Raw genomic sequence first — 23,965 nt, forward strand, 5'->3', positions numbered from 1 at the left:
GACAGGAAAGGTACTAAGTAGACTGGAGATGATGCGCACACATTCCTGGAACACAGTCTGAAGGCCCTAAATCCTCTTGACTCAAACATATGCTTCAAGTCCCATTCTGGCCAGCTGGGCTGCAAAATTCTCATGTCTTTTGGCTACTCACATCCTCGAGATGTACCTCCACACAAGTTTCCACTTGCTAAAACATGCTCTTTTGTCCTGTCAGGCATCTTAGTTTTGCCATGCCAGACAGCGCAATCTCCTCTACCTAAAAAGCAGGTTGCAATAACAGGGCTTCTCTATGTCCTGGGCTTTTCCAAGATCTAGCGTGCTTGTTGCTTTGAAGGAATCCTTATGCAGTAGTAACCGAGCTTCTTTTCAAACACATTTAGGAGCACTGGTGAAAAGCCAGGACCAAATAAATTACCTTTACAGAAGCTTGAAATCTCAGCCAGCACAAGCCATTTGGATTTGTGATGACATTATTGGCAGAATTTTGCAAGGCAGACATCAAATGCACAGTTCTGGATTCCAAAGAGCATTGCCAAACACTCCAGGGCACGTGTCTCTGTTGCTAAACAAGGCTCACCCCAAAACATGGGGAAATGAAGGCTCAAGTATTTATGTTCACAAAAATTGCTAAATCAACCAGAACTACCAAAGGCACAACTGGTGACCCATTAACAAAAAACTAAAATAAAACCACAAAAGTAACATGAAACACACTAGGGAAACATAGCGGCACTAATTAGGAGGTAGTTTGATGGCTATATGAAGGCGGCCGGGACCACTTCTCACCTGAAGGGACAGGCAAAATTGTCTGTGGCCCTGATCCTAGAATTTGCCATAAATAAGCCCAAAGTGGGCCAGAAGATTCTGGTGCTCTCCTGGAAAATGTAAGTAATTAATGGGTCTCTTTGAGTGGCCTTACAGACTTTTGAGTCTACTAGGGGAGAAACTTTAAGAGTTCACTAAAAAAAGTTGAACAAGCGCAGGATTGTAGGCTGTCCTTGCATGTGAAGTATTTCATTCCTATAGTTACGCCTAAAGTCATTGTCATGGACATTAATAATCTGGGGCGACAGGCAATGTGCTTTTTTTTATATGAAGCACGTCTCCAGTACTGATTATCCTTCTCATTCTCTCCTTTTCATGCTGAATTAACTCTCTCACTGATTAATCTGTAAATGTGTTAATTTACAGAGATTAGCATTAAATTTGCATTACTTTGAAAACAAGCACTGGCAAAGCCAATAGGTCTCGCCTTTGCAAAAGCTATCGGATTTACAAATGGTTTTAGCCATGTTGTTCACCAGCGTGATTGCAGTTCAGCATGGCTAAAAATTAGTGGCACAAAAGATAATGGCTTGGAATGTCGTAGAGTAGAATGCTGAAGAGCGGAGTAGAGTGATGTAGAGTACAGTAGAGTGGCAGAGAGTGCTGTGTATTGGAGTGGCAAAGTGTGAAGCACCATAGAGTGGCGTAAACTGGAGTGGCACAGAGTGGACTGGTGTACAGTACACTGGTGTAGAGTGCTGCAGAGTAGAGTGGCATAGAGTGCAGTGGCACCGAGTGCAGTGACACTGTATTCAGCGGCGTACAATGCAGCGTCCGAATGCTGTGGCACAGATTAATGTGGTGCATAGTAGCAACGAGTGGTGTAGAGTGGAGTGGCGCAGCATGGAGTGACGAAGAGTAGAGTGGTGCAGAACAGAGTGGTGAAGAGTACAGCAGTGCAGGGGAGAGCAGCGCAGAAGAGAGTACAATGGCATAGTGTGCAGTGGTGTAGCGTAGAGTGGTACAGAGTGGAGTGACATAGAGTAGAGTAATGCAGAGGGCAGTAGCACATAGTAGAGTCAAGTGGCATAAAGTGCAGAGGCGTAGAGTGGAGAGTAGAGTGGAAAGGCTTAGAGAGAAGTGGTGTGGAGTGGTGCAGAGCAGAGTATCACAGAGTGGTGCAGAACAGAGTATAGAGCCACAGAGTGCAGTGGTATAGAGTGGAGTAGTGCAGGGTAGGGTGTTGTAGAGTTGAGTGGAGGAGAGTCCACTGTGGCTCAGTAGAGTGCCAGAGTGCAGTGGTGAAGAGTGGAGTAGAGAGGCGTAGGGACCAGTAGCACAGAGTATAGTGATGCAGAGTAGAGTGCAGTGGCATAGAATGCAGTGAGATAGAGTGCAATAGTGCAGAGTGCATTGGCGTAGAGTGCAGTGGTTAATATTAGAGTGGGGTAAAGTGCAGTGGCGTACAGTAGATTGTTTAAGAGTAGAGTGCAGGGTAGAGTGCAGTTGAGTAGAGGGGCATAGAGTGTAATGGTGTAGATTTAAGTGGTATAGAGTGCAGTGGCATAGTGCCGTAGTGCAGAGTACATTTGAGTGATGTATAATGGCTTGGCATAGAGTGCTGAGGCATGTTACAGAGTAAAGTGCAGTGGTGGGAGCGTATTGGCATAGAGTGCAGTGGTACACAGAGTGTAGTGATGCAGAGTGGAGTAAAGTACAGTGTCACAGAGTGCAGTTGTGCAGTGTAGATTGGTGTGGCCTTGACTGGAGCGGTGTAGAGTGCAGTGGTCAAGAGTGCAGTGGTGTAGAATAGAGTGACGAAGAGTCCAGTGTCATAGAGTTGAGTGTTACAGAGTAAAGTGCACTAGAATAGGTTGCATTGGCATAGAGTGCAGCGGCATAAGACTACAGTGTTGCATAGTGGTGTAAAGTACAGTGGTACAGAGTGGAGTTATGCAGAGTAGATTGATGTGGCCTAGACTGCAGTGGTGTACAGTGGAGCAGTGGAGTGGTTTAAGTTGAGTGGTGCAGGGTACAGTGGAGTGGAGCCAAGAGAAGAGTATTCATGGTGTGGTATCACACTGCAATCACAGACAACACATTTTCGATTGAAATTACCATTACATTTGCACAGACATGCAGGTTTACTAATACAACTATACAATACACAGACGAAAATGTGTAGAAAGTGTACCTCCTAGTTTAATGATTTGTTTTAATCATATTAAAGCATGTGTTTCCCACACAATTCAGAAATAACAAAAAAGTGTGCTTCATTTGCGTGATCATAATTCTGATATTTCTGAAATACGTCTACAGTTCGTTTAAATGTTATGTGCTAGAAGAAAACTCTTTAATACCCACAGTATCCAGAAACATTGTCACATAAATCCTCTCACTTTGAAGTCAGGTACCCTTGGAAGACAGCGTCGGACATTTGACCTCGGTCTTTGAATACACAGCAAATATGACGAGATAAGAACAAAATTTAAAGACGTGCTCACAAAAAGCCAGTTCGTGGAAGGATTCAGTAAACATGATTGAGACAACAGGAGGGACAAACTGAAAATGGAGAGCCTAAAGCAAATAAAGTCAGCAAATGGAAAGCCAGAAACTGTGAGTTACAAACCACAAAACCAATGGTAATCAACGACCGGAATGCATTCCTAGTCAACTTTCTGAAAGTCCCCAAGATGTCTTTAGCAAAACAGACAGCTGCACTGTCTGGTAGGCTGCAACTTAAGAGTGTGGGCATCTTTGGCCTATCAATTAGCCTCTGTGTGCCCTTATGCCATCTTGTGTTATGATTGAATCAAAGACACATTCCAAACGATTATACATGTTTTGAAAATAATCATACACAGGCTCAAAATGTTCTTTTCAAACTTTTCACAAAATCTAGTGGAAATTTGGAAATGTATGGATTTTATGTTACTTTTTGTTGTGTAACTGTTTTATTCTCCTTAATGACAGGATGCAATTTCTCAGCCAGTGAGACAGTGAAGAAATTCTGTATCAAAAACGAACATATCTCGAATGAGATAGATTTATGTACTGAGTAAGAGCAACAAAGAGGCGAAACACAGAAAATTAGGGTATGAAGTGCAAGAGGAAAACAGCTGATGAGGGAACAATTCAGCAAATCTGATAGCCTGTGGAAAGGGGGAACGTAGGTATCATGGAATATTGAGAAAAAGCTAAGCAAACCTAGACATGATATATTACAAAATAATTTCTGCATCAAGAGATTAACCGATGAAAAAGTAGATAAAAAGAGCACTTCTCAAGTGCTGCAAGGTCGGTGGTAAATAACACGCTTTGCTGAAAGCACATGCATAGAAAAGCAAAAGGATAACCACACATGATCCGGAAAACCAGAACCCCAGGGATAACATGGGGGTTCAGGGCAACGGATCATGGAGTGCATAGATGGAAGAAATAAAGGTCAAAGCCATGTCTGAAACATTCATCCATTAGATTGTGCTGTATTGTGTTTATTCGATGACAGAGACCATCCTCTTGATACTCTGCTTGCACTGTGTACAAGAAAACTAACCAGTGCACCTGCTAATTAAATCTTCTTTTTGAAAATAAACATTTCTGAGGGAAGATGTAAGCAGGGTCATCAAATTGGCATAGGGCCGTTTGTGTCTCTCACTTTAGCAAGTCTCCCATCAGAACAAAATATGTTTTTAATTTTGTTGAATGTTGTAAATAAGTTACAGAATTTTAATACACCAACCTGGTTGATTGTATCACACCGAACATTCTTGCAGTGCTTGCTACTACTGGTAAGTTCTCCAAAGAGCAGTGCAATTCTTAGCCATTTTCAGCAAGTCAGTGTTTGTACACTTGGTTGGCAGAGTGTTGAGTGACCAATGTAGAAAGCCTTAGATGCTGTGAATGAGGAATTAAGGGATGCTCTCTTCTAGTTACTATGAACTAGGCACATCTCGCAGGTGTGTGTGTGTATTCCAATGGAATTTAGAGTCAATACATTTACTGGATCAGTCTTTGGGAATTAGAACTTTCTCACACCTAGTATTCATGACTACTGAAATTGGGTTTCACGAGGCAGGTGTTCCTTTTTAAAACGTTCCAGTACCAGTTACATTTCTGGTCATCAATAAGATTATGACCTGGTTAATGCAGGAAGGGTGCTGAAAGAGAAATGTCTGTATCACTCTTCAGAATTTGTAGTGAGCTGCGAGCTTCCTTGATACATTAAAAAGATGTTCTAGAGCTCAGCAGTCTAAACCAAACAAGTTGCACCATGCAGACACCTCTTTTGGTACACTGAACTGTAATCAAGGTGCCACCTTAGCTGTCGAGGCAGGTATGTTTCAAGTTTAAGGTGAATGAACTTTTAATACAGGCCGTGGATTGCCTGTCGAGAAAAGCGGAGGACCACAGTGGGAGCTGTGCCTTCCTTCTGGACGATAGGTGAACAGCTCAGGGCCCTCCATACGTTGATATGTCCACTGTTACTACTAATACTTTATAAGACTTACTGTCACGGTTAATTATTTTGTTATTATTAAACACTGTCTGCTATGGTTAGACTTTAGTCATAAAACGGTTTCAGCAACTGCTCCTGTTCGACAAACAACAGGTTTTTTAAATATGATTTATATTTATTATAAGTTTGAAATCTATAGTAATAAGACAGTTTTGATGGGAAGAATCTTATTTTATCAGTTCAAAAAGGAACGTCGGGCACACACCTCTCGTTTTGGGATTACATGTATGCATTCTCAATTAGCAATCAGATTACTCTTTTTTTTTAAGAGTACACCATTTTCAGCCTTAAACTTATCTGTGCATTAAAGATCGCAACTGAACAAATAATTCTAAACCACTTTGCAAAGCAGAAATAAAGAAGCTGTGCCCAAGCAATATTTTGGGATTAACACTTAAGTAAACAAAAAAGCTAATCTTTCCAAAAGATATTGCCTCAATTTCCCATCACACTCTTGATTGTATAATGATCATCATCATAACGTGGAAACAGTACAGAGAATGAGGCAAGAGAATGCTATCCTAGTAAAGGCCGGCAGTTGCATAACTTCCCCTCAACAAAAACAGCCACCGACCCCCTTTTACTTTAATGTAATCTGTTTCCAACTCCTTCCCTTACATTTTATGATCCTTCATACAAAACAGACGTTTACGTGGGTGATGCACACCCCAAGCCAACTCACTAACAACCTATGCTTAAAACAATGACGTCATGCTGCCGATCAAAGATAGGACATATTAGGGCTGTGCTGTGACCGTAGCATGTGGAATACTCTAAGGCGACGTTACTCAAAGTATGGCCCGCGGGCCGCCAGCGGCCCCACGGACCTATCTAGGCGGCCCGCGGACACGTCTGAGAAACACCATATAATAATGGCCACAGTACATAAACATAGAAGAGGGCCGCAGGAGCATGCGCAATAGTGGCTACTTCGCGCATGCTCCCGCGGCCCTCCTCTATGTTTACCTACGGCGGCCATTAGTTATGGCGTTTCCATGACGATCCTGGCTAGTGGTGGGAAGCCAAAGCCCCTTAAAAGTTAGCGCTTGCAGCTAACTTTTACGGGTTTTTTTTCTCTGCTTCCTGTCACCGTCTCAACGTCTGCCGCCCGCCCGCCCGCCTGCCGTGCCGTTGTACATTTGTGGCATTTTTACAGTGCTTTATTAAGGCAGGTAAGGCTCTTTGGTTATTTATTTATTTGTTTCTAATGTAGTGTGTGTGTTACTGGGGTAGGGGTGAGAGCAGATGGCGCAGTGTGTGTGCGCTGTGTGTGTGTTACTGGGGTAGGGGTGAGAGCAGATGGCGCTGTGTGTGTGCGTTGTGTGTGTTACTGGGGTAGGGGTGAGAGCAGATGGCGCTGTGTGTGTGTTACTGGGGTAGGGGTGAGAGCAGATGGTGCTGTGTGTGTGCGCTGTGTGTGTGTTACTGGGGTAGAGGTGGGAGCAGATGGCGCTGTGTGTGTGCGCTGTGTGTGTGTTACTGGGGTAGGGGTAGGGGTGAGAGCAGATGGCGCTGTGTGTGTGCGCTGTGTGTGTTACTGGGGTAGGGGTGAGAGCAGATGGCGCTGTGTGTGTGCACTGTGTGTGTGTTACTGGGGTAGGGGTGAGAGCAGATGGCCCTGTGTGTGTTACTGGGGTAGAGGTGAGAGCAGATGGCGCTGTGTGTGTGCACTGTGTGTGTGTTACTGGGGTAGGGGTGAGAGCAGATGGCGCTGTGTGCACTGTGTGTGTTACTGGGGTAGGGGTGAGAGCAGATGGCGCTGTGTGTGTGCGCTGTGTGTGTGTTACTGGGGTAGTGGTGAGAGCAGATGGCGCTGTGTATGTGCGCTGTGTGTGTTACTGGGGTAGGGGTGAGAGCAGATGGCGCTGTGTGTGTGCGCTGTGTGTGTGTTACTGGGGTAGGGGTGAGAGCAGATGGCGCTGTGTGTGTGCGCTGTGTGTGTTACTGGGGTAGAGGTGAGAGCAGATGGCGCTGTGTGTGTGCGCTGTGTGTGTGTTACTGGGGTAGGGGTGAGAGCAGATGGCGCTGTGTGTGTGCGCTGTGTGTGTTACTGGGGTAGGGGTGAGAGCAGATGGCGCTGTGTGCAGACGGCGCTGTGTGTGTTACTGGTGTAGGGGTGAGAGCAGATGGCGCTGTGTGTGTGTGCTTTGTGTGTTACTAGGGTAGGGGTGAGAGCAGATGGCACTGTGTGCAGATGGCGCTGTGTGTGTGTGCACTGTGTGTGTTACTGGGGTAGGTTTGTAGTTATACCTGGATTCAAAATGCAGCATTGTTTAGCAATGTTTTGAAAAAGGGGGCGGGTGGTTGTGCCCCCTATAAGCCCCGCCCCCCCCACCCCCGCAGTCACTTCAGTGCGGCCCTCGGCCGCAAACCATACTGGAATTTTGGCCCCCGAGAAAAAGTTTGTGAGTACCCATGCTCTAAGGCATTCTGTGTTCACGCGCTCTCCGCCTCTCAGGGGATGCACATCGGAAACGCTGACAAATCAAACTAGCACAATCCATTCATCATCACTTCCAAAGAGTGTGCAGTACAGCCTCCTAGTTAAAGCCACGTACAAACATACCTATGCAGTGAAGATCACAAAAGAGATCTCTTATGCATTCAAGTCAGCTCTGCCCGCTTCCAAAGGTCTCCTACTTTGATTGACTGTCACCTTTGTAGAAGAATTAGCATTTTCTGTGTAATATTTCGTGGACATCTGAATTAAGCAGCAGCACGCGAGAACAACACTAGGGGTCGGCTACTTCTCAGTCAAGACTCCAGCAGAAGGAAATCATATCAGATTGCGAGGACACCTTAAAAGGCAATAATTCGTTATCTGTCAGTCTGCCCATTCCTTCAAAAATGGTTCATAATGTCAATGTATACAAGTCAGAGCCCTTATCTGCAAGCTGCAGGTCTTTAATGTCGACGCTCCTGCTTGAATAAAATCGAACATGTCTTTCGCTAGAATGACTCTGGTCCTACCGATAGAATAGGTGCTGAATGGAAGTGACCATTTAAAGCAAACAATCACAACGCTTCTAATAACAGGGAAACACACTGAGATAGACAGACAGTCGTAGAACAAGAGACAGAGAGACAGGTGGAGAGACAGCGTGTTTCATGCAAAATGTGCTCAATAATTACATTAATAAAACACAGAGCTTGAAATTGTAACTATACGGCACCAGGATGAAAGCAGAAGAATAGGCGTCAAGGGAACCTCAAGACATCTTTATTAATGTAAGTAACGTAAAGGTCAAAGAAAGAAGAAAGGTTGCCCTCTGTAATATATTTATCGAACACTCAATCCTCTGTGAGGTAAACTATCTCTTCTTGGATGACTGACCTTTGAAAACACAAAAACTTGGCACCCCATTCAATGAACACATGATTAAATTCCAAAACTGACGAGCAAATCACACACAGGGAATGTGCTTTGAAAAACAATTAAAAACTCGAATGCCGAACTATTCAGATATGTTCTTTTTTCTATTAATGCATGACAAGGATTAAGAAGTTAAAACGTTATGTGTCACAAGCACCTTTCCTGCGCATCTTGGGTAACAATGCAAAGGTGGAGACACTGCTATCCAATAAATTTAGAAACTGCTCGCGCGATTTATCAAACAACTACTCTATTGAGTCACAGAGAAAAGTAAACCTTCATAAACAGTCTAGTGAAATACATGAAGGTCGGACTGGCAATGGGGTATCCTTCTTTTGAGGGGAAATGAGTGGATTATATCATGGGTGCTTTCTGCCCATTAAGTGTCATCCCTTGTGTAGCAGTTAATGAACATAAGAGTAATTTTCATATGAAAGTCTTCCTTGGAGGCGTTTAACCATTTGGTTTTGGTCTCTGTAACAGGGCACATAATGATAAAATATTGTAAAGCTCCGAGACAAACAACTGATCAACTGGATTTTATCATCCTGGTCCCAAAAAGCATATACTGGGGACACTTTGTGAAAAGTGCTAATTAGTCTGGTACTTATAGAAAGCCAAGAGATGGTTCGTGACTGTACCTCCTTCTCTACCCATATTTGCTACCCTGATTATTTTTTGTTTGCCACTGCTGTGCCGTAGTCTGCCAGGACGTAACTAGCAATCGAAGGCAAGGAACCATATTTTTATGAATGAAATTGTGAACACAATATAACACTGAGGTCTGATTCACAAACCTCTGGTTGTGGAATTCCAGACATTGCTACAGCAGTACGTCGCCTACGTTTGCAATAACTTTAAGACTTTTGGGGGATCCACAACTATTCTAGGAGTTCTCAAGGAAAGCCATGACAGAGGTGTCATTGAGAACTTAGATATGTGAAATGCAAGTATGCAGTTTTCCACAAAGTGAAAAATACTGCATACATAAATATGATGGAAATCTCTGCACTAATCTCTAAGGGATTATTAAAAATTGTTACTTTAATTACCCGAGACAGCTGTCCATATGGTAGTCACTGCGGAATGGTGAAAGTCTAAAATGGTCCACCAGAATCTATTCTAATGAGTCAAACAATTATATATGCATCGCTGCCGCAGGTGCATAAACAAAGAGGACCATTTTATGAGCTAGTGATATGTTTTAGAAAACTAACCACTTTCTCATTTTCTTATGGAATGTTGCATGATAGGGAGGAGCAAGATAAGGGAAATGAAAAAGGTAAGAAGCAAGAAAGGCAGATGAGCAGATGGAAAAGGAATGGGGAGAGGAAGCAGTGGAAGGGCATGATAAAATAAGAACGGGAGAAAGGGGAAGAGAAATGAGGTCAATCTCGGAGGGGCAAGGGTGCTGATCGGGAGGAAGGAAAAATATAGAGAAGGACAAGAGGAGAGATGGCTAACTTTGGAACTAGAAGATCTTGGTTCTAATCTAGAGTTCCCCACTTGACCTTCTCCTCTTTTAACATTAGTTCTTTATCGCTCCAATTTAGGAACCTTCATACTGGCAGAAAAAAACATTACTAAACATTATATTAAAACAAGCATTATCAAAGTTAATGTATTGTGTGAAATGATGGGTGATTTTGTAGGCACACACAGGGCGTGGTCACGTGCTCATTATTTGTTATGGGAATATTCAGGAATATTCCTTTAGACTTAGTACAAATAGAAAAGACTGCTATGCACTTTTACTTACATTGAGTTAGATCTTTTGGGAACAATTCACAAAGGAATGTGACAATACATAAAAGATTACCACCACAGATCTACTCCCCACACTCAAATGCCTTTGTGAATCAGCACAATTATTGGCTGGTCTTGAGCGGAAACAAAAGTAGGAGAGTAAACATAACTGGAGGAGAAGAGAGTTCATCTGGCCAGAATGCTGGCTTTGGAATGAGAACATAGCAGTACCCATTAGTGTTTCCATACTATGCCAAGTGTGTGATCTTGGGTGAATAAGTATCTGCAGGCGCCTTGGTCCCTTTTTTTTGTCAACCCAGTACCTAGGCTATATAAGCATACCACCCAAGGCAATGGTGAGTTGTGTGACTCAAGTTATATTAAGGAGTGCTTGCTTTGATTAAGAAAGTGTACTATGTTAAAAAAAATTACGCTGGCAAAAAAGTAGAGCCTTTTTTTCTGGTAATGTTAAGAAACTTTTCTACAGACTCAAGTGATATTCCACTGCAGGCTTTCGTACTGGAACATCCTACGCACAACAAAATTAAAACCATCAAAATGGAAGATGCACGTTTGGTACAGGCTCTGCTGGCACACTGCACCTCAGTTATTGTTTTCACTGCCTGTCCTTAAGATAGACAGACCAGGTCAGTGGATTGGCTCAGTAAAAGAATCTCTAGGGTGAGTGGCACGTATGTGCTATGACATCCCAGACCTTTGCCATCAGGTTTTTGTGGACATAAAGATGAGACATCACAATGGTGACAAATGTGTGTAGTCTACACAAAAAAAATATGGAAACAGCCTTCGGGAATCATCGTCCAAAATATGAATTATTGTGTAAATGTCTAACTAGTAGTTTTTACAAAAAGCATGAAAAGCCAAATCAACTGCCTTATAAAATATAGCTATGGGACTGTGCCAATGAAAGCTATACAGAGCTGGGAATTAATGTAAGCATTAAAGCGGTCGCAAACCTGTAAACCTGGAAGAGATCCTGAACACTCAGGCATTCAAATATCTTGCTAGAACTCTGCATACTAGACCATCACATTTAGACATTTAGTTAGTGTCTATTTTGAGTGATGAAGAAACCTCAAAAGCCTGCAGCCATTTGTTCTAAAACTTGCAGCCAAGGTGCACTGAAAAGTCTAATGATAACAAATTGTGGACATTATGGCAAGTAATTTAGTTCACTGCAACCCTCACATGCATTTAGTCTGTTGATTGTCAACAGAAGCAGTAAATCATTATTTCTGTATTAAGCAGGCAGCATAGGGTCTTATCTTTAGGTTGACAGAACAAGAGGAAAGAGGAAACACCAGCCTGCTTGCCCTCAATATTGGCTTACAATTCACTTCCTTTAGCTACTGGGGAATACATTAAATAATAATAAAAAATAATAATAGTATCACTTGATAAAGATCAAATAATCATACCATAAGGTATATCTCGGCCAACACAAAACAAATAACTAAAGACTAAAACTGCCCCATTTTCAACATTTTATTGAATTTGGTGAAATCAGCACAATACAGATGGAGAGGCAGTTGATTCAAGGCAGTAAAGGCCATAAGGAGGAAAGCTCTACCACCTATTTCACAGTGAAAACATGGAGGACAATCAGACACTTCTCATCTCTAAATCTTAAAGTGCGGGGAGGCTGCCACCGATGCGATTTATCATTTCAGTAGAGAGGGGCATTGCCCATCAAGGACTTGTGGGTGAGGCAACAGATCTTAAACAGGATACACTTTCGGACGGGGAACCAAAGAAGATCTCTCAGAATAGGAGCCAAGGTTCAGCCTGAAGGAAGAATACAGACTAGGTGGTCAGCCGTATTTTGCACCGCTTGGAGCATAGACAGTAAGGCGCCATTAAGTGTCATGAACAAGGCATTACTGTAATCCAGGTGGCTTATAACCAAGGTTTGGATGAGTGTTTTCCTGGTAGAGGATGGTAGGCAAGCAAAGACTTTCCTCAGAAGTCTCATAGTCACAAAACTGTTGCCGCAAGTTGCAACAATGTGATTCTCCTTGGAAAGTTCCTGGTCCAATTTAATGCCCAGATTTTTAATGACGTGACATGGAGAAGGAGCTTCCCTGAGGTCTGCATGCAGCCAACTAGTCTGGTGTCCAGAGGAAAACTTTTCAAGAATTGAACAAACTTCAATATTTTTTATGAATAGATCTTCCATACAAGGCATTTGCACTAGCCTGCTACAGGTGAAAGAGAAATGATGTGACATTTTCAATTAGAATCCAGGTAGTTTGCCTCTTTATGAGGAAACAAATAAGCAGATAATGTAAGCACCGTGCCTCTGTGCCACACTACCAGGAGCTACACAGACAGCTGTGAAGAAGCATAGACAGGTGCCTAGGAAAACCTTAGACTGACTGTTGATCCTGCTGCTCACAAAAACACATTTATACAACGTCTTTAGATCTGGGGTACAGAAAGCTTTGCGGTCTTGCCAGCCTCGTGTAATAAAGAAAATAATAAATAAAAAATACATACATGTATAACCTACATAGACAGGTTTTGGGTGAACCCCCTTCGTACATTGGACTGTACAACTGTCATTTACATTTTATTTCTGCCCACCAAACGTATAGCAATGAGCAGCAGGTTAGGTCCCTTCAGTCATTGGCTCTCTTAACTGTGAGTGATTCCATTTTTCCTCATAACATGTGCACATTGCCTTCAAAGAAATACACTTCTGTGCTGGGGCTGGTTGACCAATACCAGGATCACTGGGATTATGGGGTAGGGATGGACCAAATTATGCATTATGGGAAGACCAAATTAAGCAGCAAGAAAATGCCATTTGAGCAGTGATTTTGTGATAGTACTACCTCATACTTTTGTCATTTTTACACGTCAACACTACCTGGGTAAAGGTTTCACCTCATCAGTACTACTTTGACACTCAAATACAGGAACATGCACCAGAAAGGTCACTGGTCGCCTTTACAAAGGGCCTACAACTAGGCAGCAACAGGTGTCACCACAACCTTAGTGATTATTGATTTGAGCTAGAAAAGCTTTTTTGTAAAACAAATATGCAGATTATGCATCAGGGGATGGATTATGGAGCAATAGCTACAAATGATGGACTATGGATTATGGAACATTAGCTACAAATGAATACTAAGGCAGAAAACGTAATAGCTGTAAAATCACATAATACCAGTAGCCCTGGCCAATACTTTACTTTGCAAATGCCTATTTCCTTCCCTATTTTAACCTTTTTATTTTTTTAGTCATCCTTGTGTGTTTACACAATGTTTTCAGGGTACAATAATGCAAAGCTGAAAGGACCTTTTATTTGCACCAGTAAAAACATATTTTTCTGTAATGTGCATTTCAACAAAAACGGTTTGATACCTGTTCAAAGTACATCTTGCTGCAGATAGCACTCATAATGTTCTATTATAATTATATTCAATTATTTTAATTTAAAATATTTATTGGAGGTGTACTGTGGTCACATTTCCAAGGTCGCCACTGCTTCCTTTTTTAGGTTAAGTGTAGGCAGTGTGCAGCGCTGTCTGCAAGACATGTTGTATTCAGTCAATGGGTTTTTAACTACGTCTACTCTTGCCATTCGTTCCTTGTTGTGCTTGTCTTAAATGCTTCCTTTTTATTGGTGCATTTTTCTAAATATCCCTCCCTTTGTGTGTTGAGTTCACTCCCAGCCGATTTCACTAAGAGAACTTTTTTTGTTGGCCATGACACTACGTCACACTTCCTCCTGTTACAGCGCATGATGGCCCCACCTCCCTCCTCCCAACTGGTGGCTGCTTCTTCTTGTTATTATTGTATGCTGACATTCTGGTGGCATGGACCTCTGTGAAATGCTCCAGCTTTTCAATCGGGTTTTCTGGTGGCAGGTTTACTTACACTTGTATAAGGATCCTTCTTGTTCATTGATCGTGGATTGGTGCATGAAGCCGTTGCTTAAACTGCTGCATATCTGCCTGGATCACATCACGTTCGCAACTCCAACACTTCCAAATATACTGATTGAGGGGCTGTCCGATGCTAGCCTAGGCCTCCTCAGTACAGTGTGCTGGTGCTGTCTCAACTTCAGGCTGAGCTATAAAAACCACAACCTGAGCCCCCTACTTCGACTATTTCCTAAGTACTACAAGGTGACTCATTTTCAAGTTGTCTAGTTGTGGCAACAATAATTCCGAAAGCAGTGGCATACTTTTAAACCGTTGTGCTTAGTGGCCGGTTTCACACTTGTGCAGCTGATAAATGGAAGTGCATGGTTTTGGTAAATCTGTTACTGTGTTGTGCACATTGTCATTTTCAACACTAAGAGCTCTACCTTTCACAAATGCAAGACTGACTACATTGCAAATGCTTGTTTTACTTATTTGGGGCCTATGATCACAATAAAAACAAAAATCACACAAGTTTGCCAAGGTCAAGGCGATTGGCTTTGCCTATGTGTATTCACATTGCTGTCAGCATTTCATTCATGTTTTAGTGCAAATGATTTACAGTTACTTCAGGTGACAGTAAAAGAAATATCAATTTCAGTTTTTTCATCTCAAGTGGACTGGAGGATCACTCCCCTCAGTTCACCTCCCAGCTTGCGGGATCAAGGGAACTTTGACACTTTTATTAGGATTTTTAGGAGTGAAAGAAGATCACTCATCTCAATTTTTCTAACCCTAAGACATGAATGCAACCTTGCACATGAATGCCCAGTTACCACACATCTTAAGACTATGTGAAGCCTTGCCCTCTGGATCTGGCAAATAATGCAACATATAATAATACCAATCTAATAACAATCACAAGATTAACAATAACAAGTATTGATGATGTCAATGCATCTGGCCTGCCCCTAATACTTACAGCGAGCACATGGTGGTGCCATAATTCCATGTATCTCAGACTATAGGCACCAAATGCAGCCACTTTACTTGTGACCTAAGAGGGTCAATTATGCAATGAACAAATCTGAGCTGTGCCATGGATAATCAATAGTATGGAATTCATTAGAATGCTGTGCATCATTAACCTGCTACTGCCTGTACCCAGACGCTACAAATCATGACAGTAATTGGAGGCTGAAAGCTGTAATAAACAGAAGTCTAGGTCCTTTTAAAAATGGAAGGAAATCATAAAGAGGGTCGGATAAGCCTCGGATAAGCCATTTCATGGGACAAAAGGAAAATTAACAGAGGCAAGGGTTTGTCCAATCTGTTTGTGATGAAATACTTAAAAGACTCCAGGGTGCTTGTATGCATTCTCTCCTGTGAACTAAATGGAAAACATGATACTGCGTCCCCTACATTATGACTTTATTATGACTGGAAGGGACCAAAGTGAACAAGGGAATGTCAATTCTGCTTGCTCCTCTTGATAGCAGAAAAAGAGAATACACTCTTCCTTTGGCTTTAGTGAAGTACTTGTTCAAGACAGTTGGATTTTAATCTTCACAGTAATACCTTGGAAATTTCTGTAACGATTACCCCATTCCAGGTAAAAGCCAACAGCATTAGAGAGTGAGTCTTTGTATGTCATTTAGACAACAACACAATAGTGTTGTTTCTATGTTGGGAACGTAAATGCTTACTGACAGCCATGAAATCCCTTTTTGTGATAAGGCAGATCAACTAGCCCATCTTGGACACCTGAGTGAGACTGAAGGCATTATCCATGGGTGATAGTGGTAGTCACACAGAGAAGCCTGCTCCAAACTAACATTTGTGCTTATTCACAGGTCCTCCTAAATTATTTGATAGGACGTGGTGTATCCCTCAATGGATTTCTAATCAAATTCACAGACTACTCAGTACAGACCACATGTGCGGGCTGTCCAGTTTGATCCCTATATGCTAAGTTGCTGGACTCTTCCACGTTGGAAATATGGATGAAGGTAACTGTATGCTTAGCTGTGGCATCTGCTTTTCATGTCATTCCTCCTGCACACTGCATTCAGAATGACTCCTTCTCACTCTGTTCCTCACTCTAACAACCTCCTCACGCAAACAACTCAAATGGCTCCACCTGTAAAAATGGACGTGTATGCAAGGTAAGGGACCTTGGATGCACAATGACTGAAGTGTGCTTAAAAACAGCAAGATGCAATAGTATCATACTTTCATGATGGAGAGAATGACTCATTCTTGCTTCAATCAGAAAAACAAGTAATTGATAAGGCGCTTTTATGCAAATTGTTTTAGGTAGAACATTGTTTTATGCAGTTATGGCCACCTAACTCTGTCCTACTGACCTTGTAAGCATAAAAGGCAGTTAAACATGATTGAATTTGACTAGACTTCAGATTCATGAGTAGACAACTCAGCTTTACATTAAAAAGTGTATGTAGGGTTCACGATTAAGGTGACAGATGCAAATTTTAAGAACCAGGAAGAAAAACAAGAACAGTATATGAGATGCAAACACGGTCCTTTGTCGGAAAGTAAACAGAGCACTCTCTTTAAATAGGAGGCAGTGCCAACTTGGCCATTGTTAAAGAGAATACTATAATGTACACAAAGACAAAGGCCATCACTCATGATAAGTAAATGAATAAGTAGCTACTAATGGTTGGATGGATGTGATACAGGCACCCCCCCAAACTCAGAAATCACTAACCCAGGCCAACCAGCATCACACAGTGACAGGCCTCTGTAGAGCTGCATGCTGTAATAGCTGTACTTCATCAGCTGCCTTGACAACATCATGCTCCAGCCTTCTTGATAACCAAGATGAAGGCACAGGGATGCACTAGCTACTGAAGTACTAAGTGTGCAGTGGCAAGCGCTGATGCTATTAGTGCTCAGGGGTGTAGAATTTAATAAAATATCTACTTGTCCATGGGACAGATTGCTTCTTAAATCTACTTGGCCTGTAAAGTAATCTACTTGTCCTTTCGGTGGCATGTAGTGTGGTGACACATTATGGCAGCAATTTCATTATGTAAGAGCTCTGATAATGGCCTCTCTAATTATGCCACAGCTATTACTATAGTAGGGCATGAATACTTGCAATTTCAATCCTTACTATGGCAATTTCCTTATTTTCCCACCTTTCCGCAGATCTACATACTGGTGCAGAAGGAAGCAGTAGGTAATAGTTCCAGGGCCTGAATGCCTTTGAGTCTGCAAACCTACTAATTTGCATGTTTTAAGTATTTTCACCAGCTCTTCTCTAATCTTTTCCCATTATCAGAAAGGTTTGGAAATTTACTCCTGACAATGGCAGAAGTAGAAGTTCTTCCTCGGTTGGTAAACAAGTGGATGAAGGGAAAGTGAACTTGTAATCGCTCAACAGATTTTCACATGAGCAAATCTACACATGCATATTTGCTAGTGCTAAAATACAGTTCACAAATATTTTCTAGGAGTACGATTGCCTCGTCTACTTCTGTAAGTTCTTGGGAATTCAGGAAAAGCCACATATCCAAAGACATTTACCATGGATGTATGTTTGTGACTTTCTTTAAGAATTGGGTCCCTAATTAGGTCTGGCATTAACAAAGACATTTTGTTTTTATTATACTTCTATGTTTCTCTCTCTCTATCAGCTGGCTTTACTGTGAGTGATCACATACTGATCTTCCACGAGGAGCGTACTAGCACACAAAGTAGTTATGTTCAGTGCGAGTTACTCCTGTGGCAACCAGTAGCGTAGCAAAACTGGAGAAGTGCCCCCTGCAAAGAACATGGAGGCCCCCCACCTCCAGGCACACTAAGGGCAGGTGTTGTGCTGAGGGGGCCCCCTGGAGGGGGGCTACAGGGTCTTTGTTATGCCACTTGTGGCAATGTGTGTTCATTGAGACAAAAAACTTTTTCACAATTAATGTTGGATCGGTTGGCTTTGCCAGTGCTTGTTTATTTACATGCTTCCCATAATCTTGTTGAAAATGGCCACACTGATTTTCCATTAGAAATATCTTTTAGAAATACTTGCATGCATCAACACATTTTACTAAATGACGGTTCAAAGAAATAACACTTAAGATTTCATAGTAGCAAAACATTACTTACCTACTTGCATTTTTTTCTGAACATTTTATTTTGAAAGCAAATAATCATCATTTTTGCTTACAAGCTTCTGTAAACATTTTCATCTAACCAGAGAGCATTCTGGGAGCATTATACTTAGCCTCATATTGCTAAACTTTCCAAACATGTGTGTACACCTTTTTTTTTTTTTTTTACTGGAACCACTGTCAGTATTGCAGTGTGACCTTAAAACATTTATTTACAGCTCTTACCCTAATAATGAAGACTTTTCATTAATAAACCATAAATACAGAGCATTAACTTTTGGACACACATATTACCTCAACATGCAGACAGCTCGCTTCTCTGTAAACTGGAAGCCACAAGATTTGTGCTTCAGGGGGTTGGGCCTATTTGTCCCAAGGATAAAATAAACATGAACCTTGTTGCCCTTGACCCCAAACAATATGCCCCATGAGTCAAGCCATAGGAACGCCCAGTCCCTGAGAGCTGTCTTTCCTCTGCCTTGTAACGGCTCAAATGACAGACCTAGTGAAGAGGTGATGCTCATGGCACTCAACAATGGAGATCCCAACCACCAGATGTAAAAGTAGTTTTGAAACAAGCACTGGCAAAGCCATTACGTCTGGCCATGGCAAGCTGGTACAATGGGTATTTTATATTTGTATGCTAGATTAGTTCGCAAACATAAAGAAAACATGTTGCTGCCTAATGTGGCAGCCACAAGGTTGCAACAAAAAATTTAAATATAAAAACAATTAACCACCACATACAATGTTAATTAATACATCAGTATACCTCCTAGAAGACAGCTGAACTTAGAACAAGTATAGAACCTTTTAAAAATTTTAATGCACATCACAGGAAAATATAATTGTTACTAGAGCAAAGAAAAGGCACAACTGAGTTTCAATTACTCCAACTTGAAGACATTGCAACAACATACAAGGATGACAAAAAAGGATAAAGAATGGAAACAAAAAAAGCATTGGCAAAGTAAATGATGAGCCCTGGCACTAAAGAGTACTGCTTCTTGGGTGGATATAACCATGTAGTTAGGAGGCAAAATACAGTCACCCTCATGTGGATAAAAATGGCTGACCAAAAGTCATGCATGTATGCACTTTTTTATTGATAATCTTTTTCAATTATTTAAGGCTGGTGAAACAACTACAACTGTCTATGAAGCACATCTAAAAATTAGTGCATTTAAAAAGAAAGCCTCCTGCATACTAGACATCATGCCCAAGCGGTGTGTCTGGTTCCTAACTTCTCACAACAACATAATCAACAGGCCGTTTAGGCTAGAATCACCACACATCAAGATAAGGACTGACCTCGACATGAGCGCTACTGCGCATAACTGTGTGGTGACAGAAATGCAGTGCCTGGTGAAAGTATTAATGACATATATCAAAGGTATGGAATCCTCGCGTGCAGCTGACAAAGGCACAAATAAAGTTGTTTTAGCTTTTTTGATTTGTGGACTGCATCGCCGTACCAGATGAGCTATGTTGGATGCTAAATATAAATTTTAGCAATGACGGCTCGTTGCAAGCTTGAGATTCAATTAGCACTCTCCATAAACAGATGTTGCTGGTAGAGAAATAAAAAAAATATTTTGCACATTTTTTTCTGTGCTAGAATCCACAACATCCCCAGAGCATAAGCACTGGGAAAAAACTTGCAATAATATTTCCCTCGCGTGTCCGACATTTTGTGGCCAGATCTCCCAGTCAGTCGAACATCACAGACACTTGTTCAGAAGTGCAGCACAATGACCTGGTAACGCTGATATCGGCAGAAATACGGGTTCATTTTTGCAAACAAGTACGCAAAGAGGCAAGCCAAAGCAAAGTACAAATAGCCTTATTCTGTCTGTTACTTCAGCCTTGACTGCATACTGCCAAGGACGAACGGCACCCTGGTTACTCGGGGAACGTTCCTTCAAGAGAGTGCAGCAGCCCTCAGCCTTCCATCTCTCAGAGACTGTTAATTAAATCAAACTCGGGGATTAAATTATTCCCGTGGTACTGAATGATTTGTCTTCGTATTGGTTTAGTATTTATTCGTTTGTGAAGAAAAAAAATTGCCTTGAACTAAAAACCAGCTAAGATTACTCACGGAACGTATCCTATTAGTGTTATGTGATGGCTTATGCTCGCAATTGCCACACTGCATCATTAAGTGGCTGATCCACATATTTATTATTTTAACAATTATAGGTCACCCAGATATTTTATCTACATATCTGTGGTCACTCGAGCGGCATTAGTAGTTGCCACTGTCAAAAGCAGTAGCCAGCGGCTTAATTTGAGTCAGTGGTTGCTTGTGCTGGGCACAAGCATTAATTTTTCATCACCAGACTTAAAAAAAATAAAGGCAGAAAATAAGTGTAGGGTGATAGAAGGCACAGACATGACGGAATCAAAACTGGGCAGCTTTGGCATACAGCAGCAGGTGCTACAATTTACTAAGATTTCCATATACAAAAAAAAAACAAGCATTTGCAATGCAACGGGTTTCGTATTTCTCCGAGTTAGAGCTATTAGCAGTTGTAAACTCCCAACCGGACTTTTCTTGCCCATTAAATGGAAAAAAAAGAGCGCGATCGCGCCGCTACAGTTCACTCGTAGTGAAGCCTATCGGCAAAAGTGCAATTATCTAGGATACCGGCAAAAGTGCAATTAACTATGTAACAGGGTTGATGTCATGCAGAGCGCTCAACTTCTGACAAGCGAGATCGCGCTGCGAAAAAAAGAGGAAAAGTAGTCCACAAACCGGACGGAAAACAGCGAGCTCTGCATGTTTTCAGTACTTGGTGGCTGCGCTCGAGGAGGGCTAACCACCGGAAAAGGCATGACGTATACATGCCTTCCACTAATGAAACCAAGCAGATTTTAAAAGGCAAGCCCACGAACCAGTGAAAGACACTGATGTGACATGGACGGGGCTCCAAGCCCTTTTCTAACCCCTAAAGCGTCTCGCAAGCGATACACAAGCACATGCGACGAAGGCTCAACCCTAATAATATGAACACATTGCAGTTGGCATTTGATCTGTAAACAATGACATGAATACACTTTTGTAGGAACTCTTATGAAACCTTCTCTATTTGAGGTCTTTATCTCTCTTTTTACACTAAGAATATTTGTGTTTTAAGAATCCACTCGGATCAATTAGGTCTCTAAAGCTACCGCCTGTGGATACCTGAGTGCCACTAGTGTCAGGCTGGCAATTTTGCCACCCCTGCATTTTCGAGGTGGGTTGTAGGCTAGAGGGATGCTTTCAGAGCTGGTTTATCTACGGTGACATTCAAGCATGCCGTGACCACTTACTACTAAGTGTGGTGTTAATACGAACGTTTTTGCCAGGGTTTATTATGGTTTCAGGACCAGTCCTGGGTGTCATCGTTCTAATACTGTTAAAAACCGAAACAGACGTAGGAAGACAAGCATCACCAGACAGTAGGCAATCTTTGTTGTGGAAGAAATCAAAAAGCAAAGAACAAAAGCTTTCAACTCTGAAGCATTTCATGCGTTCCAGGAGCACAACTGAAGGGTGGTTGGTTTTTACCTCCACATCACAGGTGTATTCAGAGCCATCCAGTAAGATTACTTTAGCTTGCATGTTCTTCGGCTTTTTTGTCGATTTCAGTGGTGATTTGGAGAGTTTGCTTGATGCAGACTTCTGTGAAATTTTATCGTCTTCAAACTGCTGATACTCAAGCTGTTTTGTGACCGCGGCCTCCCGCTCCTCGTCGTTGCCACCGTTCTGCTGTGTAGGAAATTAGAGATAATTGAGAGTTTTTAATGACAAAAAAAAAAAATTACTGTTTTCGAAAAAGGTTTCTGGCATTGAGAAGATACTACCTGCATTCACGATAAGCAGAAACAAACTCAGTCGTTATCAGGGAAAACGTAAAACTCCAGGAAGAAAACAGGGACATTTAAAAACATTTAAAAAAAGAGAACAAAGACAAATCAGAAATGCTGTTAAAAAAGCATGCAAGAATTACATTATCAAGACCCTCACACATTGGACACGTTTTCATTACTTCCTGTTAGAACGATGGAACGCAGAGAGCTCTACTGAAGACAATGGAGTGGCTGAGGTTCAGTAATGGCGGGAACAAACCTTCGCCACCAGCATTCAAATATTTGTCTTTCTGTTTTGACATTTTTTAGAATTTTGAGAACACTCTTCACCAGAGGGTGGAATATTACAAGAGTATTTCTGCCTCGCCTCAGGCTATAACGGTTGTTAAACGCCCTCACCCTCAGTATAGGCCCTTTCTACATAACTTAGGGCCATATGTACGAAAGCTTTTTCCCATAGACACAGAATGAGTAAAATTCTTTGGTACATCTGGCCCTTAGTTACAGGGCCTGTAACACCCACTCTTGCCCTCAGCAGCAGACAACAATGCTTAATTGTAAATTGGGCAGCAGTGAACAGCTATAATACTGCTTTTTGATTGGTTTTTAGCTGGTCGACACGTGCAAAGGAGATTCACAGCTAGTACCTGAGACAAGCCTCATTATTGCATCAACTCAAATACTACAGTACTCTCTTCTCCTAACATCTGCCTGTGAAGATCAAAGAGTTCCAATGCTTAATTTGAGCAAGTGGTTGCAGGTGTAGCCCACCAGTACTCATTTTTTATGAATAGCACTTATTTTTCCTCGTCAGACTTTTGCCGACAGAAAAGAGGGAAAAACACACAAGGGGGAAAAAAGAATGAAGAGAAAGATAGGAACCTGTGATAAAGACACAGAGCAGAGACCGGCAGGAGTGAAATAAAGAGGCAGGAAGTGCCTGGTGGTGGATAAAAGAGGCATGAAGTGGAATCAAAACTACGCAGGCTTGGTATTTGGCAACCCTGATATTCAACAACGCCAGCAACGGGCTTCTGAGAAAACTCTGTGCCTCGTCCTTTGTTCTTTTGCACAGTAAGCCATGCCGAATTCTAACAAAAATGGGTTCATCTAACTGTCTGCATTTGGAGATATGTTGTTGGGGAAGCAGCTTTAGAATAATTCACTTTTCTGTAGAGAAGGCTGGTTACCAACATGAACATTGTTTTTATTGCAGTTGCTACAAGATACTAAAATAAGCAAATATCCAAAAACATTCCTTTTCACTTGTCCACAGTGTATATTTCAAATGTAACAAGTCTTAAACTCAGCTGCTGGGCCTTTCCCCCCTCAGTGCTGAGCCCTTTTTTTGGCTATTTGGGGTGGGTCGCGCTTAGGCCTTCATAACTATTTGTCCACATAAGCTATCCTCGCCAAATTTGCATCCTTTTTTTCCAACATCCTAGGGATTCTAAAGGTACCCAGAGTTTGTGGGTTCCCCTGGAGGAGACCAAGAAATTAGCCAAAATACAGCTAAAATTTCGTTTTTTTCAAATAAATGGGAAAAAGGGCTGCCGAATAAGGCTTGTGTTTTTTTTCCTTGAAAATGGCACCAACAAAGGGTTTATGGTGCTAAAATCACCATCCACAGGCAGACTTGAATCAGAAAACCACATTTATCAACACAATTATGGCATTTTAATGAGACATA

At 41.9% G+C, this 23,965-nt stretch overlaps 1 protein-coding gene across 33 annotated transcripts in view; it reads right to left on the reverse strand.

The window, feature by feature from the left end:
- EPB41L3 (erythrocyte membrane protein band 4.1 like 3) overlaps positions 1-23,965 on the reverse strand; it is an 826,134-nt gene that overhangs the window by 517,563 nt on the left and 284,606 nt on the right. For 29 of the 33 annotated variants that reach the window (XM_069219822.1, XM_069219821.1, XM_069219819.1 and 26 more), the window contains exon 3: positions 21,974-22,174. In XM_069219822.1, coding sequence (XP_069075923.1) covers positions 21,974-22,027 — 54 coding nt within the window. In that variant the 5' untranslated portion in view covers positions 22,028-22,174. The remainder of the gene's footprint in view (positions 1-21,973; positions 22,175-23,965) is intronic. The other 4 variants (XM_069219820.1, XM_069219839.1, XM_069219813.1 and 1 more) reach the window with 1 other exon arrangement.

The sequence above is a fragment of the Pleurodeles waltl genome, chromosome 2_2 (assembly GCF_031143425.1).
Source record: "Pleurodeles waltl isolate 20211129_DDA chromosome 2_2, aPleWal1.hap1.20221129, whole genome shotgun sequence".
Classification (NCBI taxonomy): Eukaryota; Metazoa; Chordata; class Amphibia; order Caudata; family Salamandridae; genus Pleurodeles; species Pleurodeles waltl.